At 38.6% G+C, this 25,039-nt stretch overlaps 1 protein-coding gene across 1 annotated transcript in view; it reads left to right on the top strand.

Moving 5' to 3' along the window:
• The window catches only part of LCLAT1 (lysocardiolipin acyltransferase 1), a 76,749-nt gene that overhangs the window by 24,884 nt on the left and 26,826 nt on the right, over positions 1-25,039 (top strand). Inside the window, exon 4 of the mRNA XM_009881867.1 lies at positions 498-614. Coding sequence (XP_009880169.1) covers positions 498-614 — 117 coding nt within the window. The remainder of the gene's footprint in view (positions 1-497; positions 615-25,039) is intronic.

The following is a 25,039-nucleotide window of genomic DNA, read 5'->3' as shown; positions in this document are numbered from 1 at the left end:
TCTGAAATAAGTTTAACATGGTTAAACATTGACATTAAGGTATTTCTGAACATAATGTCAAACCTACATTAATATACATTTATATGTATATACATATAATTATATACATTTTTAACTTTTGAGTTTAAAAAAAAGTAATCGAGCCAATTAACACATTTTGCTGTGAAATGGGTATTGAAGTGTACAGAGAACTATTAACAGACTTTAATTTATCAATTTCAAATTACATTTGGTAAATACTAAATATGTACTGATTATTTTCTAAGATGAAATGAGAGGGTAAAAAGGCTTTTCTTGCAATCCACGTTGGTCTTCCTCATGCCATACCACAGCCAGCTGAAAGCCCACGCGCAGTCTGCCTCCACCTGAAAAGCTGTTGCACATTCGTACTGTGTGAACTGCTGTTGTACTGTTCCTGTCCTATAATAATTATATTTAATTCTTGGTCTACATCAGGCGTGCTAATAGAGAATGGTGATTTTTATTCTCTCCTGCAGCCAATACCAAAGCCCGCAGTAATGAATTCGCTGAAAAGAATGGACTTCAAAAATATGAGTACGTCTTACATCCACGAACTACTGGATTCACTTTTGTGGTTGAGCGTCTAAGGGAAGGTAATCCTGTTCTGTACTTATGTATTCTTTTTTTCCTTTAAGATAACTAATGAATCTTACCCAAGCTGTTGAAGCTGATGTTCGCAGAACTGCTTGAAATAATTTCAGGGAAACTTTATGTATCCTGATCACAAAAAAAGGCCATTTGCAACCCTACTTAAAATGATTGTAACATGGAGAGATTTAAGGGAGTTGGTAACAGATACTAATGTCATCAGGAGATATGCAGTGGATGAAAGCAACCTTTTCACATATATATATATATATTTTTTTTTTTTGTAATATTGTAGTTTGTTTAGCAGCCTACCTCAGAAATATAGTGGAAGAGATCCCAAGGAAGTTCACCCTTATTGTCTGTACCAGTCCCTAACCCCAACTGGGTGGTTGACACTGAACACACTGATGTGTATAACACTGCTCTCTCTGAAAAGCTTCTGGTTTCAAGTTGGAGAGCTGAGACAGCAAGTTGCGATGTTAACCGGACAAGGGGAACTGACAGCAGCATGGAGATGCAGCAAGGCAGCTGCCCACTGCTGTCAGCTTTTTCAGGTGGTGGTGACTTGGAGAAGGTGTGTGAAATAAGAGTTGTGCTGCTTGGGCTTGGCAGAGTGGTGGCTAAAAGAATGCGCGATACTTGCTTTCTACCTAGAAAGGGTCTTCCGTCCCTGTATTAATTGCGGGGTAGAGATCAGGTCTCTATTATCAGGGGAAGAAAGTATAAAGATCTGATCGCTTGTTAGATCAAGATGTCAGTGAGTTGTTTTGGGAATGGGCATTTCGATGAGATTTGAGGCCGTAACAGTGTAACCATTAAATGGTGCTGATGTGGCGGTGATTCAAATACAGATGAGTGAATGTTCGCAGGATATGTGAATGTATAGTTGAAGAAAATAGACATGTACAGTAGATATGAAGTGACTTATTTATAGGCTAGTTCTTCAGGGAAAAGCGATTCTAGATCTTTAACACATGCTGGTTATTCTGACTGCCAAAGGAAGAAGTTTGAGATTATTAAAAAGAATAAGGGGCCTGCTGACATGTTTGGTTTTTTCCCCCTTGCTGGAATCCTTCCCCCCTTGCTTGGATTTTAGAAGCAGAGCTGCCTTGCATTTTGCCTGATTCCTACTAAGCAAATACTTTGTCCAGCTGGACAATCCTAGCTGGACTGTGTGTCTATTTGACCCTATTTTTATTAGACATTCAGTGGTGAATGTCTTAGGTTTTCATCTATCTTGAATGTTTATTACTCAATTTGCTGTAGTAAAAAATAATTGCCACATATGCAATTTCAAAAGCTTGCTTTACTCAAAACTTTTCATCGCTACGTTAACTTAGTACATAATAATATTCCTAGCCTGGAATAATTTTTCAGTTAAAGGAATGTTTTCTGCTCGAAATATTATCAACTTAAAAAAGAATAAATTCTGTATTTGCTGCAGAAATGAGCTTTGTGGTTATACAGTCATTTTCTAATTTTATAAAAATGGTTTTCTCTTCTATTGCTGTATGAAAGATCTATGGAAATTAGACTATTGGGTTATAAAAACGAAAACATTTGACACCAATGAACTGTTTTTATGCAGTACAAAGCTGGGGGAAAAACTGAAAATATGCCTGGATGATTTTTTTTTTTTCCAATCTTTCAAATGTTGCTAAGTTCTATTTTTATTTAAGGCAGGCAACTATTGTGTGAAATATTAATATCCCTTTAGCATTGAATTTATAGGTATTGGGCACCTTGATAGGCATTATAAGCTTTATATATTATGACTGTATGCTATTATGTAGTAATTTATGTGTGTGAAGGTAGTTCAGCTAGCATTTTAAAATCCTCAGTTATTACTAATTTAAGAATTGGTTTTCAATTGTTTGCAAGTGTGCCAAATACGGACCGTTTGTGTTGATATGTTTTATTTTTATGGACAGCCTAACTGTAGTTGCTTGACCTTAAAACACTTCAATATATAATATACCTGCATATATATATATATTTTTTTTTTCATCTGTACATTATAGATGTTCAGGTAGATTTTCAGATACAGATGGTAGAGTTGATACCTACCATTATTGTGCAGCTCTGGTCTGACTTATTTATATTATTAGAATGCTCTTTTTACAATTCTAATTTCTGATACTAGCAGTAATAAAAAAACCAGGATTGTTAAGGATATGGTGTTAACAAGAGTCCCTGTTTCTGGACTGTCCTAATGCTACAATAGTAGCAATAACCATAAAAATAGACTTGTTTCCTTTTTTCCTGCTCATAGCTGCTAGCACCAAGCAGTGTGTGTGACTTTAACAAGCAGTAAGGAGTGGTGGAGATTTTAACATCATGTTTACGTCTTTGAAAGTATTTTTGTGCAGAGATGACAACCTTATTGCCCTATAGCTCTCCTGTGAATACATTTTGGCTCATGGCTGTTTTCCATTCCTGAGGCTCAAGTGGCTTTACCTCAGGCCTGAGTACATTATTTTGCTCCAAAAATAGGTTGATAAAGAGAGGGGGAAAATGTCATTAGAAGTTTAACTGCTTTTCGAATGTTGAAAAACTAATTTAATTTGGCAAGAACCCTGATTAATATGCATTACAAGCTGTAGCATGAAAGAATTACCTGTTATTACATAAAAATGTTAGCAACCCTTCTGAATAGGAAATGAAGAATCAGGAAAAAACAAACTTCAGCAAAATGTTGCTTGTATCTCTGCAGCGAGTTTCTTCCTAGCGGAAGCGCTATCTGCACCCTGACAGCATAATCCGAGCAGTTATCAGTCCTTTGCTTTCCCTAGGTGGCAAAAGCTTCTGAACCATGTGAATGGATTTTTGCCAACGATGACCAATACTCAAATTCCTTCAGCTGCCTTCTCGCTCATATATGGTCATTATTTCAACTATTTGATCTCATTTGGCCATAGATACTGCTGTGATGCTTTCTAAGTCATTGCTGAGATTATGGGAGCTAAGAAAAAGGTGTCTATATAACCTCCACCAAAAAAAACCAATAAAAATTGTTTAGGCAATACATCTCCTTGGGTTTTGAGTCTCTTACCTTTTTTCACCACATTAGAGCTCTTCGTGAGGGATAGCTCTTACCTCCTGAGCTGACTCTTCTAAACAGAAACCCAGGTAAAAGCTGACTGGTTTTCCCTTTCATTATGCACAGGTGCCAAGACAGTGAAAATATTATTTTCCTTGTATATGATCACTGTTTTCTCATTCATATAAACCTTAGAATCACCCAAGAGTAAACACAAACTGTGAACATTCTTTAGATGTATAATCTACTCACTAGAATAAGAACCGGAGTTGTTGCTGTTTTTTAAGCAAGAGAAAAACATAAATTTGATTCAGCATTGATTTTTGGAGAAGTGTGTTCCTTTGGCTCAACAATAATTTTTAGTAGGATAATATAATATAATGTCATTGTTTGCGCATTGTAAGAGAAAATACAGTACAGATATGAGAACACAAAAGGGAGGATAGCTGGATAGGGTCAGCTTGCTACCTGACACACAGTATAGAGTGTTACCTGAAGATGTGGAAGTGAGTAAAAGAGGAACAAAAATTTCAGTAAGGACTAATGAAGGTGGAAAAGTATAAAATATACTTAGGCTAAATATAGATTAACAAAATATATGTGGTTTTCACCCCTGCAAGACAATCACCCATCTTGGGAGCAGTTATTGAATTTCTAGTCAATTGTCTTTGCAACAGATAAAGCAGGTTTGTGAGATTCTTCGTTAATCTTTACTGGTGCGTGCACTAGCCTTTTTTCTTAGCACGCTTTGAAGTTTGCTTCTGCAAATGCTCTGGCCCTCATCTATCAAAATACTTGAAGAAAGTGTATGCACTCAATTAATTACACATTTTCTTAGTGCTGAAGCACATTTGATCACTTATTGTGGCAGCCAGAGGAATTACCCTGTGGAAGGCCAAACCTCTGTTGACCAAAGTGACCACTGGAATGCCACGTACTTTATTGCATTTCTTTAGTTGGCTATTGATAGATAGTAAAGGGAAATAAAATAGTTGATTTGCTTCTTTCTAATTCTGTTCACTTGATCAAGTAATTTGTCTTGCCTCAGCTGTTAGGAATCCTGGTTTCAATCAGCACCTGGTGAAAAATTACTAGAGCTTTATGCTATATTTCTTTGGGGAACAAAGGTGAGCATTTTTTGGAAAGACAAGCAGAACATGTGATGAGCAACAGAAAATCAACTCTAGACACCAAAATTAAGACTGGTCATATTTTTATTTTTTTTTTTAATGTCATCATTATATACCTCTCCAGCCATCTCCTCAAATCATATCTAATCCTTTTTTAAAGCCTGAAACTTTGAATAGATGTTATGTATGGAGTCATATTTGGCAGAACTTCGGTTAAGGCATCTCCTGTTACAAAATATCAGACTTTGAAAATGACAGGAATGTGCAGGAATTTAAATAAGACTTTTATATAAGCATGCCTTTAACAAAGTTAATTAAAAACATTTCTGGTTTATACAATGCTCTTGAAGATCTAGTTTGTGAGATCTTTCTATGAAAGGTCAGGAGGTTACTTAGAAATGAAGTATAGCTTTTCAGGCCTGGTTGTATTTTATAAAGTTTTTTCTGAAGTGCCAAATGACATTGAAAGTTCAGATATCTCGAATGTTCAGTCTCAAAGAGATGGAAAATAATACTAGTTGGTTTGATTCAATATTGTCTGGATTCATTGAATTACACGTATTATCTTGGCATAATATCTGTAATTGTAGCCAAATAGTCTGTCAAGAGAAAATAGTTGTTTACAAATGTTTTCTTAAAATTGCTTCATGGCTTTTAAGTATTTTCTCAGGATTAAATAAACAGTAAGTGTTAAGACAAAGCTGAAGTTTTAAAGCATCATTAGAAGATTATTCATACTTTCACAGACAATCATTACTGCCAACATTAAATTTTAACTGACCTCTTTTTGATGCTTCCTCTGTATCCATCAACAGTCTTTAATATCTGGATACATTGGACTGGATGTTCCTATTATGGGCTTTATATTTTACTGATTGTACAGTATGATGAAGACTTAGAATTATTTGCCGCCTTACAGTATTTCAGCTTCAAATTTATTTCTGGTTCATAATTGGCCAACTGAAAAAAATATTGCAGATAACAGCTGCCAACTGCAGCATCCTAAAAGAAAAAAAGAAACAAATTTAACACGCTTGCCTTCGTTGCGTATCCTTCCTGATGAAAGGAAGCAGGGATTTTCATCCTGTTTTCATGATTGATTCAAAATTGATAGTTTCACCCCCAAATAAATGTTTATATATATACAACCAGAAATCAGTCTGTATATTCTACTGTTTATACCTGAGTTTTACAGTTGTACAGCATTGCGGTAATTGCAGGTGAGTATCCCAATCTGTTTCATTGCTAGGGCAGGAAGATTGTATTTAGGCGTTCAATCCAGGATATATATAACTATGTAAATATTTTAATCCTGTGACGCTTATTAACTATTATGTAGATTCTGTACGCATTTCTGGGAGCTATGTCATCCATGTATGTGTATTTACGTACTTAACTCTTAATGCCATTTATTTGGGTTATGGTACAATGTGCTTATCTGGCACTTTTGAGCTAATAATCTAGGGAGGCAGTTTGCGATTTGCAGATTAATATGTATCTAAGACATCTAATAGGAGATGATGATCAGCACTTGAAAGCTGGCACGTATGGTTTGGTTCACCTTTGCTGGGTTGTGAAGTAACCAAACAGTTATGCAAGCAGGTCCTTGTAAGTGGCATCTGAGTGTCCTCACTGTGCGCGGAGAACATAGTAATACGCTCCCATATAAAGCCCTAACTAGCTTAGGGACTGTCTTTAGGAGGTGATTCTGTCTTGAGCCCTGCAGTCGTCACATGAGCTGAGGTGCTTGACTTAGATGTGGTTGTGTAAACGGTGTTTAAACTTGAGACTCTCAATTTAGTAATTCATTAACGAGACCCTCCAACTGGAAGTAGCCAGAGTGTATTAGCTCCCAGAGCTCTTTTCTTGCTCTGACTTTGAAAAGAGAGAGGTTGGCGGTTGCTTTTATGAGTGGATGAAACGTCAATGAGGAAATGCTACATGATACTGCCAAAGGCTTGTCTTCTGGTGTAGATGATGCTTCTACTCTCTGCACAGTTATGTCTGAAGCACCTAGAGCTTACGAGACAGATGTCATTTGTTCTATCAAATGTAAAACAAAGTAATGCCGATTTCTAAGTGTGTTATGTTTTGTTTTTTTTTTTTTCTAAGGGAAAATTGATGCCGGTGTAATATTGAGATCTGTAATAGCCCTGTTCATTGACTGAAATGCTCAGGCTGTGGTGGGCAGGGTGTATGAGGGAATGAATGGCTGTATGTATTAAATATACTGCTTTCTACTCTGATACACAAAGTTTGTTTCCTCTTCACATAAATATTGGGTCAGGCATGCAAGTCTTGATCACAGAAGTTTCTGCTGGATTGCCTTCGAGGCATTTTATGTGCTCAAACTGAACCGTGTAAGCAGGACTTCAGCAGTTTTCAGGTTTGTGCCTACTTTATCTTCTGTGTAACAGAGGTACAGGATGGAGAAAGGTCCTGCATCAAATGACACTATGGGTTAGAGCTGTTGTTTTAATGAAAGCTAGCCTCCCTCTTTGTGACTGAACAGATTTCTGACTCCCAGAATGATGTGCTGGGCCACTGCCAAAATTTCTGTGGGTTTTGACGAGGCCAGAGCTTGCACACTGTCCGGCACTGCCATCTCAGAGCAGCTCTCGCCTGTTTGTGCTGGTTGCTCGGTGCATGTGTAAACCAAACCCAGTCTGTTTTGGAAATAGGAAAATGTAAGTGGCCACATGAGCATTAACTTCAGGTCCTCAGTCAACTAATTTCGCCCATGTATCCGTTGGATTTGCAGAGATTAAGCAGCAACTCTAAACCATCATTCCTCAATGCAAGGAAATTCTTTCTTCCTGATTTATTTTTTTTCCTTTCTCTGTGCACGTGTGCCTCCCAGAGTCATGTTACTAAGTAGACTGATACTCAGAAATTACACAGCTATTGTGAAAGAGCTTTGAGCATTTTTTTAGCTGAAAATGCAGTATTAGAGCTTCACTGGTTGCCGTTATAATTGAACTTGTGCTTTTATGAGAATTGGATCCTGTGCATTAAATAGCATAGCCTTTGATATAGAAATATCGGTTTGTAAATTGAAGCTTGCATGCCTTTTATGCCTTTTGTGTGTTGGTAGAAAATTCATAACAAATTAGTTAATTAAAAAAACAAAGACCTTGCTCAAAACCACACTTTTATCACTGGGCATGTCTGTGAAATTCAGCAATGCAGAAAATCGGGTGCAGGCTGTTGTGCGTTATTGCGAACGCTGACAGTTGTCTCTGTAATCTGGAACATGGGAAAGGGCAGCTTGACTTTTTCCAGAATCATGTTAACCGTTGATGATTACCATATCTTGCAAACATCTGCGTGTGTTGGCTTTGACGTACTTCTCAGAATGAGCACCAGCTTTCTGTAAGATGTTTTCTGGCCTTTGGTACACGTTGAAGTTTCTGTTGCTGTCTCTTCTTTCATGTCTTACTGGAACAATATTCTGCACTACTTGCCCCACCTCTGTGGCAAACAGTCCGTCGTTTCGGTCCTCGTGGGGAGGATTTGGTTTTCTCCAAACCACTCTCTTCTCTTGGCCCCCATCCTTTCCTCTTTCCGGCCTCCGTGGCTTTTGAGAAGGGAGTGCGGCCTTTCACTGGAGGGTTCATGGTGAATCCATGTAAGAGTCGCTACCTGTAGTGTTTACAGGTTAACACATTGTTTGTGTCACCCACGTATCCATGGTGCTCATCGGAAACATTTCAGGTTTTACGTTCTTGAGCCTATCAAGACCCGTCTACTGAAATAATCTCCTTACACTCTCTTACATGTGAGTCATGGCTTGTGACAAGCAGATATACCATGCGGTGGATCGTTTTCCATTTGCCTCCTCGCAGGTGATTAATAGTCGCTGTGGTAACCATATTGAAAAGTTATTATTTGCCAGCAGTTACCCCACAGTGGTATTAGAGGTTTCCACTGTTTTCCCTTAACTCAGAATACACAGTATCTGTGGTAACAATGTGGTAATGTTTGGCGAATGTGGACGTTTTTAATTGCTTCAACTGGAGGCCTGGAACGATGTTAGCTCATCAGATCGCATACGTAGAAATGAAGCTTGGCCACAGATGAGTTCAGGAAAAATGATTGCTCAGTAAAAACTAGAATTATTCTCTTCAGAATTGAAAATATGTTCCTGCTTTTGTTTTAAATCTAATCTTTATCACCTCTTCGAGACATTTTTAAACAAGGTTATTCTGGTTGTTTATGCGCTTTGGCTAGGCAGTGGACCGAGAATGTGTGTAACAAGGTGTATCTGCTGGTCTAGACTTGGTCAGCATCTCTCTGGGTGTGCATTTTGAAAGGTCAGACAGCTGATTGGAATATTTATTTGGTTTGCTTTTTCCTGTAGTGATGTTCACAGCAGCACAGTAAGCTTAGCACAGGGGCCTGCGATACCCGTGGTGCTCCCCTGAGCCCGCACGAAACACCAAACAGTCCGTTTTCTGGCCTTGTTCACTACATCCTTGTGATGGGCTTGATACTAGTAAAGTATACTGAATACTTGTCCTGGTTTGTCAAGGGCATTTGGGGTTTTGTGTCAGAGTACTGAGCTTTGTGGTTGTTTTTAAAGGCTCCTGGCTGCAGGACAGACAGTAGGTGAGGCTTGGTCTTGTTCTTGTCAGCCGATGATCCATGTTTTTGCAGATGATGCTGGTTGGACTGGTAGCATATTTAATAATTGTTGAAGTTGAAATTAATTCCTATAAACAGAGGAATAGTATTGATATCTGTTTATTTCACATGGCATTACCAGATGCTCTACTCAGCATAACCGTTTCTCGGCTCTGCTTATTAGCAGATAATTGCTTCAGGCAGTCTTGAGTAGAGAGGAACCTAAACATACTTTTTTTAGGACAAAATACTGCTTCAGTTTCAGTTAGGAGATGATGTTTCCTGATGTGTTTTATTAGAAAAATGGCAGCATCTACAGGCTGAACAGACTAATCCCAAATCAGAGTCCCATTGTAGAGGAGATTCTCAGTCATATTTGATGGATTCCCCACTCTTCCACTTTTTGCAGATGCTAGCTGTTTTCATTTCCAGCTGCATAAAAGTTGCTGCGAATGTATTTTGTGTATTCCTGATATCATTTTTCTATATGAGTAATTGCTGGGAGGGGAGAAGGTCCGTGGAGTATCATTTCAGTTACTGGAAACGTTGGAATCCTCAAGCTGTTCAGATATAATCCCCAAATCTGTGAGATGGTAATACAACTTCCAATCTTGCAGAATTTGCTGTTTATATATCATTAAACCTTAAGTAGTTTGTTTCTTTCATTCCTTTCTGCTGTTGCAGCTTCAGCTCTTCTTCCCTTTGCCCTCCTCCCAGTCCCCTGCCATTATTTTCAGGGCATACAAAAATTAGCCCAGCATCATATTTTCCCGAGCTGACTCAGATCCCTGAGTTTGGCAATCATTTGCAAGGCTCTGCTCCAGAGATGCTGAGAGCAGTACCACATTCATGAGTCCTGGATGTTGCTATGGTACTGATACTGAAAAACGAAAAACATAAGAGGGCAGAGGAGCTTGGGAAAATTTGTAGTAGAGTACAAATGCTTTTTAAAATAGATTTTTATCAAAACATAAACTTCGGCATAAATTCACCTCATTTATCACCTTATACGTAACCTGAATTATTGCTGTCTTTGGGACTTATTTTGTCAACCTTTTCCTGAACTGCAGGATCCTGGAGGGCAGGAAATAAGGTCTTTGCTCTCAATGTTCTCACCAAACATGGATAGATATAGGAAGGGTTTCCCTTTACTGCCTATGTAACATGCCAGTTATTTGAAGTGTTGTACAATGTGAATGAACTATTATAATGAGGTATATTATAGATTACAGATGTAAAGTTTGAATATATTTTCCCATAAATTAATTTTTCTGTGGAATAGCCACCAGTTAAGAATTGGAGAGCTGGTTTTAATATACATTCAATATGGTAGCGTCTCTCCCTAATCTCATTTCACACTGTTAAAAGCTAATAATATCTTAAAATAAACATCTCTGAAATGCATGTCATCTATATTTAGACTTATGCAAAACTGTGATTTTGTTTGTGTTGGTAGTCATTGTTGACCTTGCAGTATAACAATAAAACTGAGTGCTCTTGATGATTATAAAACAGTTCCAGAAGCGAGGACCTGAGCAACCTTCTGGCTGGCTTGTTCCAATCACTGGTCCTTCACTGCGCTGCTCTGAAAGGACCCAGCCCATCCTGATGGTTTCTGGCATTGCACAGACAATAAGGTCATCTATTAGGAGAAAAGCATAACATGCCCAATAAATAAAAAGAAGAGAGACATTTTCAAAAAGGCTTCAGAGGCTTTGGAATTTGTGAGCAATGGTACATTTGCGTTGCCTGGAAGTTGCTATGGGTACTGATGTTGAAAGTCAAACACACAGAGGGCAGACCTTAGGGACGTAAGTCCCATTTAAAATCCTGTAAGAATTAGTGTTCCTTAAATCTGCGTGGATGCTTTTGAAAAATCATCCCTCAAAAGGATTCTTTGTCTAAGTGCTCTCCAGGTTCATCCTGTCAGCAGCGCTGCTGTGATTTACCCAGTCCTACTTCTGCCTTCACTTACCCAAAAAAGCATTCCTTCCAAAAGACCTGAAAGCTCCCTGGCTTCCTCTGTCAGCCTTTTGCTTTGTTGCTCTTGTAGCATGGATCAGAGAATTAAATGAAACATATGCTCAGCAGCTATGTGGTTCCTTCTCTCCTTCCTGTTCTTCACATACTATCTCCTAGGACTGTGTCTTTTTGAGGCGGGTGTTTTGGTTTTGTATGTCTGAAACAACCATCTCGCTGGTGTTGAAGCAAGTAGCAGTTAAGCTGCAGCTGTCTCAAACAGTGCACTCTGCATGTCCACAGCATTGCAAATATTTAATAAACCTGTTAATAATACATTCCAAACCATACTGAGAGGCTGTGGAGATTCATCAGGATTTATGCTACCTGTGGTGCTAACGAATTCAGTCGACATTACACACTGAGACACGCACGTAAGCATGCACTCAATTTTAAAATATATACATAATTTCTGATTTATAACAGCAGTGTTGTACATTAGAAGAGAACATTTTCAAAGGATTATTCTCCTCCTTGAAGGGATAAATTCTCTTGACTTTCAGTCTTGAGCCTTTCTGTATTCTGGCACATGTTGTAATCAACCAGCAGCATATTCTTTTTCACATCATCTTGTTTGGATAGCAGCGGACAGCACAGAATTCATTAAATTCAAACAGCCAAATGCTGATGGAATATAATGAGGCTATGACTCACATGGTGGGTTTCTTCCTGTAAGGTGGGGTATATTGTGTATATGCTAAGCTGCGTATGTGTAGAGGAGTTTTGGTGGCTGATTTATGTCTTACTTGGCAAACTGTCTAGGATATGTATCATATTCTAAAACTTTGTTAATATAGTTAGAGAAAACAGATTTACTTAGCCTTTGTGGATTTATGCAGCAAGGATATATCCCCCCATGATGATTTACAAGCAGAATGATTTTACTCTGCCACTCCTTCTGAGCTGACCGAAAGCACCGTGGCCAGACTAGGGCTGCTTTACACCCAAACTGAAGAGATTGTGCTAATGAAGCCAACGTGGGTATCAACTACTCCAGAGTATGAGCAAAGTGAGCTCACTCAGTCTGCAAAATATTCTGGGGCATCCCCAAGCCAGTGTAGCAGTGTTGTGCAGAATGATTTCACTGACTTCTTGCTAGAGGTCCATTACCTCCTGTGAGCTTGTCAGGAGGAGAAACTCAACTGAGTATGTATGCATCACTTGGAAAACATTCCAGGATCCACTATCAGGATGCTCTGTCTTGACTTACAACTCAAATAGCCTCATCAGAGGCTGCATCTTTTCAAAGTAAAACAGAAGAAAAAAGTTGGACATTCAGATTGCATAACTAAATGCTGAGAAATAGGAGTTTCAAAAAGTGAGATTGACTGCAGCCCTCTTGTGGTGTGTGCTTTTGAGCAAGAGAACAAATGTGTTTTGCCAGTCTGCTATTTCCTTTGCTTAGAATGACAAACTTTTAACAATGTATTTCATGCTTTTTCCTTTCAAATGAAAGAAAGAAAAAATATGTCAGAATGGAGAGCTTTTACCAGCAGGGCTCTGAGGTGGCTCTGTTATGCAAGAAGCTATGAAGGAGTAAAGCAAGTTCCATAATCTGCAGTGTTCTCTGGACAAGCCTAAGGGATGAACCTGAGGAAATGAACTGAGTTTCTTCCTATGAGAAAGCTGGAATTTGCAAGTATTTGTTTATAATTCCAGAAATGTTGCTTTCATTTTCAAAAATTTTCAAATTTTTCAAAAATTCTTTTATAGTTGTTATCTTAATGTTGTTTTCCCAACATATTCTGCTATCTAGAAACACATTCCTAAAATATTTTCTTTATTTAATAGGAGAGTTGTGGCAAATACAAAAAGATGGAAGTAGTGGAGGTTGCTCAAAGTAAGGGGATTTTGAAGATGTATGCTGACAGCAGATATCTCTTACAGATACAATATATCTATGAGTAAGCCTGAGTACACTTGATGAAATGATGCTATATCAAATGGGATATTTGAACGTGATTACATAATAAGCATCTTCTAGCTCTCAGATTTCAATCTTTAAAAAAAAAACCACCAACCAACAAACAAAACACATAAGGTTGTTTGTTTTTTCTAATTTTCAAACAACATGTTTCTTGGACTTTTGTTACTAAATTCTACTTCTACTTTATGGAGCAGAAATGTCATGTTGCCTTTTCCTCCATGGAATTTGATATGTACATCTGTATTTAGACAAAAATCAAGAGCCATTATCTTGAAAAGGAATACCAGCATAGTTTTAATCCCAGAAGTATGACACTTCACAAAAATGTTTCTCTGAAAAAAAACCCAACCCACATTAAGAAACCAATTATAAACAAATAAGAACATGAGCAATACACTGGTCAGGCTTTTGTCACAAGATAAACAAAGGCTATTGAGAACTGCATGTAAAATATATTTTGTCTGCTACTTAGCACGAGCTGTAGCTAAAATGGAAAATTCTGTAGAGCCGAATGATAGCACTAAGTGAATTGGCATTTGCACTTAGTTTTCCAGTGGTTTGGCGGTATTAATAATGCAGCAGAAGGACAGGATATCCTTCAACTAAGTCAGTATGAAAAAAGGTTTTCATTAGCATTACAATGAACTCTGAGAACTAGGTACTCTTACTCGTTGGACGAAAAGGTTTGAGGAAGCAAATTTCGTGTTTGAAAATGTTCGGTAAATTTTGGAGAGTATCTAAATGTGACTATTATCAGAAACTGTTTTTAGTATAGTGTAGGGATAAAGTGTCTTTCTCAGGCTGTTATTGTAATTCATAAAATGTTATTTTCAGCAGTGTTTATTATATAAAAGAATGTTCAGAACCAGATAAATACACTAGGGAGCCTGGTTAAATAGGAATAAACCAAAGGAGTTACTTAAAGTTACAAGAGAAACAAAATGCTGACATAGATGAGATAAATTATTCTTTCTGTTGTTTTTCCGTAATAGTCTACTTTGGTCAAAACGAAAGAGCAGTAACTGCTATATTTGTATATTTGTGGGCAAATTTAGATGAAGATCACAAATGTTCTGATTTATCAACCAAAGTAAAATGAGACTGAAGCAATCTGGTCTGGAGGAGCTGATGCTTATCAGCAGAACCTTGGAGCTGAGAGAGATTAATTGAAAGCCATCAGATGCAGGTTGATGACAATGAATGAATAGACAAGGAAGCAGATTATAATTGTTGTCACCACAGACCACAGAGCATTTGTGTTTGTCAGAATGGTCAAATTAGTCCAGCCTTCAAAACAGAGTACGCATTTCTGCTAAAATGGAGATGACCATCTGGCAGCCTACAGCAACTTTGGAATTTGCTGCCTTTGCCGGTGTACTCTATCCTGAATGATGTGCTTAGATTTTAGCCTGGTGCCCTGCTACGTCTTTATCAGCCAATAATATCTTTTAGGTGAATTATTGTGCATACTATTACACAATAGCTCAAGATCATCCAAATTCTTAATCTTTTCCATATACTTGGTTAGAACAGTATCAGGATTTTTTTGAAGGATCTCCTCCTATACCTCCCTGCAGTAAACACTCCAAATACAATTCCATGTAATCCTTCTTTATAAAATTATTGCGGTTCTGTCCTCTGCATGTCCTGATGCATGTTCCTCAGATAGGCCTGGAAGAGTATTGTGAGTGGCCTCACCAATTCTGCAGAAGACAGAGGTAATACCTTAAGGTTCCTTCTCTCTTATGTCACTCCATCCTTGTTTCTGTCTTCATCTGAGAGCAGAGGGAAGAAACTCTGTCGACTCCGAAGCTCAAGAGAATTAAGAAAATTCAAGCCTTCCTGATTTTGTCTTTTGGACATTTCTTCTTTTTTCTCTCTGTACACTCTCCACCGCAGTCTTGCTCTGGCACTGCCTATGGTGCCATTAATTACTGTCATTTCTGTGTGTTATGCTTTGCTTGTTCTCCTCTTGAATGAAGCCATGATTTGGATAAGCCCCTCCCTCAAGCACGAAAACACGATGCTCTGCTAACTTCCCTCAGCAAAGTCACTCCACAGCAGGTGCTTGTCAGAAGGACCCTTCTACAGCCTCTGTGAGACTTCTTCTCTGTCTGCCTCCACCCCAGGCAGCCCTAGTTGTGCTGATGCCTGGCAGTTGCCCAGTATGACCATGTCTGAATCCAGTGTATGATGAATCAGGTTTCTTGCCACATGGCATACACTTGCAATAGTAACATTTCCAACTCGACGTTATGGAGATATATTTGTTTCATTTTTTTGTTCAGTGTAAATAATGCACCCCATGTATGACATTTTGAGTGAAATTCAAGTATCAGGAATATGAGTAAGGTTGGTTGAGTTCAGTGGTTTCCTTTTGTTTACCAACAGAGGCTGGTGGAGGTTACACAGTAGAGGCAGCATTGGGTTACGGTGCTCGGCTTTATGAACAGTTGTGAATAATATGGTCCTTCCTGCCAAACGTGCATTCTGGATGACAGCTGGCCAGCTGGTGGCTCTCAAAGGAATTTGCTTCAAGTGGGTTGTGTGCTTGAATGGTCATATCTATCACATTTGAAGGCAGATCCATGTTGAGGAAAGCTGCTAGAGGACGTGCGAGTACAGCTCAGTGAGGGACAGAAGGTCGGTACCAGAACCTTGAATGGCATGCTGGGCAGAGTGCAGACACCTGGGGTAAGGCATCCAGCTGTAGCTTTTCCATGATTTTTTTGTCTGGCCTTGGAAATAAATGACTGTAACACTAAGTCTGGAAAAGAAGAACGATTAAGCCTCCACTAGCAAACAAACAGCAGGTAGTCAAGTCATCGTGCTGACCTAAGATGAAACTTAGTCCAAAGTGTCGAGCCCAAGAGTAGCAGATGTGGGTGGAACTTAATCCCAGAACTGTAAACTGCTTTAAGTATCTTAACAGGAAGGGAAATGGCAAAGTTGTTTTTCAGACCTGCGTCCCAGCTATTGCCATACCTCAGTGTTGCTCAGGCTTAGTGTACTGTGAGAATAGAAACATCTTACAGTTGTTTGGTTTTTTTTTTAAATTATAACAGTTCTGTCTTATCTCATCATGAGGTAGAAGTTCCTTTGCAGGAATTACAGTGGCCTTTAGTGCAAGGTTAGGTTAAGATAACTTTAAGTGTCCGTTTTGGCCTTCAGATCTCTAGCAGAATCCCTCACTTGTTGAAGTTGGTAGAAAATTTCATACTGACTGTACTGGAAGGGCGATTGGATGTGTTGTTGCACAAGACAAAAAATTGTATAACGCTTATCTACAATAATCCTTAAAATCCTAGTATTTCACATAGATATTGATGTGTTTATTCTAAATCTCAGTGATGCTTCCGCTGCGTAACTATCTTGTATGTCAGTATGTTGCGATAGGTAGTATGGCTTGGAGAAAAAGTAATATAAAGGAGGTGAGAGAAAGTCAGCATTTAGCTGTCTGTGTTGAATGCTCATTTAACTTGGTTAGACTGGATGCCTATGAGCTGTCTCTTCAGCAACTGAAATGTACATTCCCTTTAAGTGCAAAACATCAGAAAAAAGTATCAAAACACAGAAGAGGTGAAGATGAGTGGGAAATTGCTACTCATCTGTTGAACGGAAACTTGATGTTAAATAAGATCTTCTTACGTTTCACTGTTTGAAACACAGTAAGAGTTCCAGGAACTAATTATCCAGCAATGGATGATGACATGGAAATATATTAAATATACATAGATAGCTAACCATGAATACTTCATGCATGCAAAAGAAGAGTCTAGTTATTTTTTATGTAAATTAAGCAACAATGAAAGTGGCAATATAATAAGCAACAACACTGTTTTGCATTTGAATAGAACAAAGCAGCAAATTCACACTTGCAATAGAGTCTTTCTTCTTAAATTGTCTTTTCCTCAGTAGATGTTTCAGTGTATGCACAGTAAAACCGTGCTCTTCATAGGTATTATCTTGTCTAGAGACAATCAGACAAGCTAGCCTTTTAAAAGCCAATTTAAATCTTTAGTTTGTGTCATGTCTGTGTTACTGCTTTTAATGATTAAAGGGACTAGTGTTGCATCAGCGCGATAAACAGGCGTAGTTAATGCTAAGATTGTGGAAGGACTAGCTTATTTCCAAAACTTTATGGAAGTAATAAAAAGGGGTGCTCCCTACCAGGAGAGTAAGCTGTCGGGTGCGGACTGGCCTGGCAGAGGTGAGGATGCTCTAAGTGCAGGTTTAGCTGCACCACACTGCTTCCTCGGGGGAACAGCTCCAGCATGAATTCAGCCGAGAGGCAGCCTCTTATTCAGAAGACAGGAAAATCGCTTGTGGTCACTGAGTGTAGAAGAAAAACTGAGGGGGAGTGAGGAGAAGGAAGACGTTGAAAAAGAAGGAGCATTTATCTTTAGCCTTCTGTGGCAGATTGCTTGATAGACGGCAATGCTTATCCTGAGTCTTTATGCATGGCTTATTTGTGCTGCTCGTATTACGTCATTTCAGAATTGTCCATGGATGTATAAAAAGTTCAGACCTAGATTACCTATAGTGATTTTAAAACTTTTTTGGAGCTCTTCTTCGAGGGTGAGGAAGGAGTGTATTAAAGCAATTATTAAATGTATATTACCATGTACTGGTAAACAATCTTCAGAAGCTGTTAAAGAACAGATGCCTTTGGCATGTTTCAATGGTAAGCATATGGCTATTCAATTTTGAAATACAAATCCCAAAGCATTTAGATCAGTGCCTGTCAAATTGTTTGCCATGACAGAGGGTTCAGCTTGGAGCTGCAAATTCAGTCCTGTTCCTTCTTTCTAATGTACTCTTAAATTTGATTAGTTGAGCCACCACTCAGCTTCCTGTAAGACAGAAGTCTTTAATCTGCAGTAAACATGCTGCCAGAGGCATGCAGGGCACAATCTTTTACCTCTCTGCTATACAATGCTGTATATTATAAAAGTTTGAGTATCAATGGAATGGCTGAGGACAAGTGTTTGTTAGGGATAATTTAAAAAAATTAGAAGCATCAACTGATAATGCCCAAAATAAGAATATACTCTTATTGCAAACAGTTTACGTGTGCAAAGTTTGTAGATGAGGCTTTAACACTTGAGCTGCAAGGTAAAATAACAAAATCCTGATTTTTTTTTTTTTTTCCTTAGCTTGTTTGCAAATCTACAACATTTGCATGGACTTCAAGTTTAAAATGAATTAATAATTTTATTTTATAAATGTCTGAGAAACAGAATCAGAAAAATCATAGTGAATTAGCTTTAATAGTTGCTAATGACCACTGCTCTTATAAATGGAAAGCTCTAAGACTTGGTCATTGACGTTACAAAATTTGAGTCTTCCTTCACCGATCAGGTTTGGACTTTGTATTTAAAAGCTAATGCGAAACTGAGTATTTGAAGGCCTGATGTATTCTTTAAGGGTGAGGCTGGATTTCTTTATCACTTTCTAGCATCCAGTATCATTGAATCTTAAAAGACTGTTTTATTCCATTTGTTGGGGGACTGGTAATTTTGTTTGGATGAAACCGACAATGAAAGCAAAATAAGAGTGAGAAAAAACATTATAATGCTTGAAAAATTTGTCATTCAGAAGTCAGCGAACATCACAAAGCTGTTTGTGGAATCTTAATTTGGCTTTCTTACATGTATACATGAGATGATCTGGTCTTTAGCTAAATGATTGCCTGCCATTCTCCCCACACGCACATCCTTGGCATCACTGAGCACTGACTGAAGAAGCAACTTTTAAATATTTTGTTTTCTCCTCATCTTCAGTGTGTGGCCCCAGGGCTTACATGCTGCACTGTTCAAGCTCTTCTCTGAAAACAGCATTTCCATATAAGCATCTCTGCTGCTTGCTGCTCTAGTATTAGAGTGCTTCCTGATCTTGAAGGAATTTGTTTTCACTATATCTGTATTTCTCATGTGTGTGGGAAACTGAAGTGCAGCAAGACTAAGGTCAGGTCTACTGCCTGTTTTGAGAGACCTGTGGGCTTCTTTTTCAGTCGTGGTGCTTTCCATGCAGCTTGCAGCTGGGGATGCTCAGCAGCAGTGTAAAACTGACCCTAGAAACTTCCAGTCAGCCAAACCAGAAGACGAGAAGTTAAAGTCTGTTTATGAAATAGGCAGAAATAGCATACAGTTCTCTTGGGTTCTATTTAGCATTAAGATTGGTTTGAGACTGAACTGCCTAAAGTTGAACTTGTCCTGTGTCCTCCCCGCTGACTCTGTTTTGTTTGTTGCAGACCTTTCTGGTCCTGCAGCAAATGAAGCAAAGCTCCTGCGCTCTGTCGTTACACAACCCTGATTCACTGCAAGTTCGAATCCTGGGGCAAAGTAGTATATCATCACGGAACTAAAGATAATATCCATCATATCACAGGCAGAGGCAACCTTAGATCTGGCATTTTCCTACATCTGAGTATTGAACTTTACAACCTAATGTTCTTTACTACTGAAGTATTTTGTTATGCTACAGTGTTTTTAAACACTAAATCAACAGCCGATCACACAACAGATACTGCCGCCATCCCTCCCGAGGCTGGCTTTCTGCTTTCGTTGCCAAATCAGAGCTGTTAAATAGTTGTCCCCTTTGCATTTGAATCGGCTTCCTTTCCTGTGCTGCATGGGTGGTCACACGCAGGAGCGGTGAGAGGATGTAGCAGGATCGTTTGCACACGGGGAATGGTGCATGAACTGAAGGCTAGAAGTTGGAAATACTCAATAAGGACAGATTCTTCTCAAATTTCAGCTGTAAACTCTATAAAATGTTTGCTGAGCGTGTACAAAATTAAGATTCTTCAAAGGCTCATAGTTGTTGGCCAAATTTGGGATGTTTTCTTGGAAGTTGGCAAAAGACATATTACTGACAGAAACACCATCTCCTGCCAAACTTCAAGTTCCAGTTTCAAGGCTTAGGGATGCTAGTCCTTTCCAAAGAAGAAACCATCTGAATTTTTTTGGGTGACTTTTTAAGTAACAAAAACATTTTTCCATAGCCTCAGTCTTTGATATAGCTGAATTGCTTTAGCTGAGATTGTGGTGCCCCTTCTTCCTTAAAAAAACAAAACAAAACAAAACAAAAAAAAAAGAATCTGAGGCTGAAAGAGCCTGGAATTTTAAACCACTTCAGTGCAAGTGGTTTAAACTTGATGTTGTACATAGCAATTACAGTAGGGTCTTGTAATGAAAGAGCTGGGAAATTGTAATGTAGAGGTAGTAAGTCTGCTTTATAGTAAAAGAAATTGGCTGTTGTCATCTGAGTTGTTTCATACTAGCATAAAATTGGTGTTCAGGAACTTTATTTTTAGACCAAATAGCCCAAGCTGGACTGGACAACTTGTCCTACTTTGATTTTTGCTTGATCATGAGAATGTGGGATATGTTGGCATTTCACTGTGCAAACTCGATCCAACCATCTAAGGCTGGTTTGTTAGGATATCGTCTTGCAATGTGAAACGTCTTTTCGTGAAAAGAATGCAAAGAATTTTGTTGCTAATAACGTCTTACCCTTTATGGGTAAAGTTATTTTGCTCCCTTCCAAGATGAATGCAGCTCTCACCGACTTCAGTGAGAATCTGCTGCTTTTCTGCCTGCCTGCTCTTGCAAGCGATGAATCCTGAATCCTTAGCTGGGGTGAATCAGTTTAGCTCTGCTGAAATACATAAAGCTTTGCCAATTTACATCCAGTCAAGTATTTGCATTTCTTTTAACTAGAATGTTTGGGTTTGCACTTGGAAGTTCAGGATTTTATTTCCCGGCTGAACTTTAGTAAAAATAAACCGGGAAGCAGTCCTTAAGTCGGTTTGCTTCTCAACAAGTTGCACAACTGAGGCGGAGGGGACAGGGGTGATTATTAGTCCACCCAAAAGCTTTGTAACCAACCGTATAGTTTTATGTGCATGTAAACCAGCAACTGCCACCGGGGAGAAAATACAGGAAAAGGATTGTTTTTCAATGGGAGAATTATTTATTTTTTTTATATTATTCACCATTTGGCCTGCGAATCCTTGTGTCGTAGCAGTGGTCGTGGGGGGGAAGGAGCAGCCCTGCGATGCCAAGGCCAGAGAGCGAGGGAGGTGGATGGAGCTGTTTTATTTTCATGGCAAGGCCAGCTCAAGTGCTGCAGCTTAACCTAAAGCAGCAGGGCAATCGGACCAGTTGACAAAAGAAAATAATTGATTCTTACAGATATAAACAGGTACCTGACTTGGTTTGGTACATCTGAAAAGACCATGTGGTGTTGAACTTCTTGACTTTTGTGGAAGGTGGGCACCTGACAAGTCCAACTCTCCACAAAACCTCCTCCTTGCAGTCCTGCGTTCCTTGGGCTACAAAATAAATTGGTAAATCTGGCACACTGGCCATTTTCTGAGATACTGCTCTTTCTTTCTCCAGTTGACCAGCATCTGAAATTTGACATTTGCTGTCTCCTGCTGTATATGGGCAGAGGTTGCTGGGAATTTAATGGTTTGTTTGTATTCATCGAGGAAAAAACATGAAATCATTAGAAGTCAGCTTGAATATTAGGTGTTAGACATTGTTGTTTTTAAATTGCTTGCGCATTGTTTATACAATTCATTATAAATATTTAACAAGAAACAGTTAAACCTTTTTTTCTTGTTAAAGTGTCTTTTAGTTTTCGGGGGGGGGTGTTTTTTATTAAAGCTTAACAAAAGCAGTATGCTTGATATAAAATAAATCCAGTAAAATACTGGTAGTATCCATTTCTAGATTAGTCTCTTGAAAATGACTGTTAGTAATACTAGAAGATAAGAGATTTATCATCATTTATAGAGATTCGTCACTTGTTTTTGTTTTGTGTATGCTCTTTCATATACAGATATTACAGATACTTTATGATTTAATTCCTGTTTTGTTTTTTAAACAACAGGATTAAGAACAGAAGAAACTAAATGTGGCTGTTATTGTGTATTTGAAATTACTTAACTTGAAATTAATAAGCCAGCAGTGGTCCGTACGTTGTAATGACTATAATAAAGAAATGGTTTTGATAAAATCATGACATGGTTTACGGCGGGTTGTACTTCATGCAAGACAAGATCTTTCTAAAATTGTCAAATATCCTCTTCAGCCCAGAAAAACAAACAAAAACCCTCAGACAGAAACAAAATAACTTTTTTGTACTTTAATGAGATTGTTTGGTAGTCGTACTAGCAGTTGCAATTTTAGTGATGTTTATGCGAGAGGTTGCATAATGGCAGTTTAACACATGAACACTTTAAACGGAGCCATCAAAGCTGAACCTCTGGGTGCAGCCCACTTCGTAGAAACAATGGAAGCCCACCTGTCTACAGGCACGGTCTTGGGAGCAAGTGCCTTTCCTCTCCACCATCCCCAGAACTTACCTAAGCATAAGTATTTTCAGGAGCTTGTTTTTAAGATTTAAACAGTAATTATTTGTATCTGTAATACCAAGTCTTTCACCCGTGGTGACTGTTGTTCTGGAAATTTAAGAAAGCAGTTCGTTTTGTGCTGACCGCTATAGCTTCTCGGGGAACATCTGATGAATTGAAGCTCCTGAGGAAATATGCAGTCAGTTGTAATAAGTGAATGTAAAAACAAATGTGTTTTTTGAAAGACAACAAAAGACAGGCTAACTCATCCTTGTAAAACAGTGATAACCTTTCTTCTCCTCTTAATTTCCAAAAAAAAGAGCGACTTTTTGGTTTTTCTTTCTTGGCTGGAGCTTGAAATTTAAAGCCTCAGCCTGGGAAGGGTTTCCTTGAAACAATGTCTTTAAAGGTCCATTAATCCATCAGGGGTTTTGATATGGTTTCTTACATAAAGATTTGTTTGGGAACTTGACTTTTAGCCAATTTCAGTTCTGTTTAGCCTCCCGTCCTCCTTTCTCTCTTGTTTTCCCGAAAAGGGAACATATAAGTGTTTGGTTGAGTTAAAGCTTCTATTTGGTCGTTTCTTGAATTAGGTCTTGCTTCCCCCGCTCTCCTGCTCCACCCAACTTTTTCTTCATGACTCACACTAATTTGTAGATAGTAAAAGTATTGGGATCTACAGATTCTTCCTTCGCCACTCCTGACTTTCTTCCAGGAGTGATTTAATACTGTAATGGAGCGTATCTGTGAGGCCCTCTGCACATTGTGGCTGGGTCTCCACCTCTTAGTAACTCACGTAAAGTCTGGCTCTTTTTGGGGTGATTGTTCCGGGTTTTTTTTATGCAGCAGTAGTTCTTCCTCCATTCCACTGTAATTTTAAATGCTGAACCAAAGAGCTTACAGTCAAAATAAAAAGACAAGGGGCAACAGGCAGAATGCTGCAAAGGGATGGGAAAACAGCAAGTCTCCTTGCTCCCTTTGAAGACTTCAGGAAACAGAGCACTGTCTGCTGAAATTGCGGTTGAGAGTTTAGACAGAAATCCAAGCAAAGGATGGGATTTGAGAAGGCATTGCGGAGTAGTGGTGAGGGTCTTTTAAAGGAAAGTAACAAAATCCGATGGTCAGTGCACCTAGTATCCAAACTCCTTCAGGGAGAAACGCAAAAAATAATGAAATTGTGGAACAATCAGCCCTACTAGGAATCACCTGAAGAAGTAAATGCTCGGAGTCTGCTGCTCTGTGCTACCTAGATCGTTACTGGTTTGCTGCAGAGAGAGACATAGAGCTGTACGTGTTACAAACCTGTGTTTAGCAAAATTCGCTTTTGTGGGCTGTGGCAGTGAGATCGTGGGCAGACAGACTGGAGGGACACATTCTGCAGTGCTGTAGTGTTACGTACCGAGTAAGTGGGAAATGGCTCAGCTTAACAATTGATATTTTCAGTAAAATAGCTGCCAAATGTCTACCAGAGGCTAGTAAAACTACTCATCAGATCCTGAACTGTGGGAGCCTTGTGAAATGTTGGTTCTCCCATCACTAATTACGCTAATTTTGCTCCCTGTAGCAAAAACGACATATCTGCTTTTTGTGTGTGTGTCTGGAGTTTTTACTCTATTCTTTTGTTACCTTAAATGGGACTTCAGTATTCATGTATTGTCTGGTTTTATTCAGTCTTAATTCCTTTGAGTTTAGTTTTTTTGGAGGGTTCCCATTATTGATGCATTGAAGAATATCATGGACAGAGGTTACCAAAAAAGGGTGTGACTTGGGAGTGGAGTAAATTTAGCACATCCACATTTTATTAAATTCATGACTCATAAAATGCTCAATATTTCACAGAATAGCCAACTGACCCTCATTTTGTTTGTGCTGATGGATGTCCTGAAGTTTTGCCAAATGCTTTTGGAATTATATCCTCCAGAAAATGTTACTGCCTATTAAAAGCTTGAATGTGACCTTTTCTCCTTTCTCTTCTTTCTGACCCCTATCTCTGGACACATCCCATATTGAAATTCTTTTTCTCGTCTGTCCATTTGGCAGAAGGTTTCCACCTCCTGCACACCATCTATTGTGTTTTAGTAGATATAAAAATGCACATTTTTGCATGCAGCACCATCTTCAGGGACATCTGTCTTTCTATATTATTTTTGTTTCTGCATCTGAACAATCTGATACTTTTATATGTGGATATTTGTAACAAGCTGCAGCTCCGTGACCAAAAACTTTAATTATTAAGGGGTTTTTTTAAATCTTGTTATGAAATGTTCCGTTTCGCTTTGGTTTTTTCCCATACAGCTGTTGATATTGTAAACTGCATGTTTGCAGGA

Source organism: Charadrius vociferus, unplaced genomic scaffold (genome assembly GCF_000708025.1).
Source record: "Charadrius vociferus isolate BGI_N301 unplaced genomic scaffold, ASM70802v2 scaffold610, whole genome shotgun sequence".
Classification (NCBI taxonomy): Eukaryota; Metazoa; Chordata; class Aves; order Charadriiformes; family Charadriidae; genus Charadrius; species Charadrius vociferus.
The sequence above is the reverse complement of the archived record's forward strand: the minus strand, read 5'-3'. Positions and strand labels throughout refer to the sequence as shown.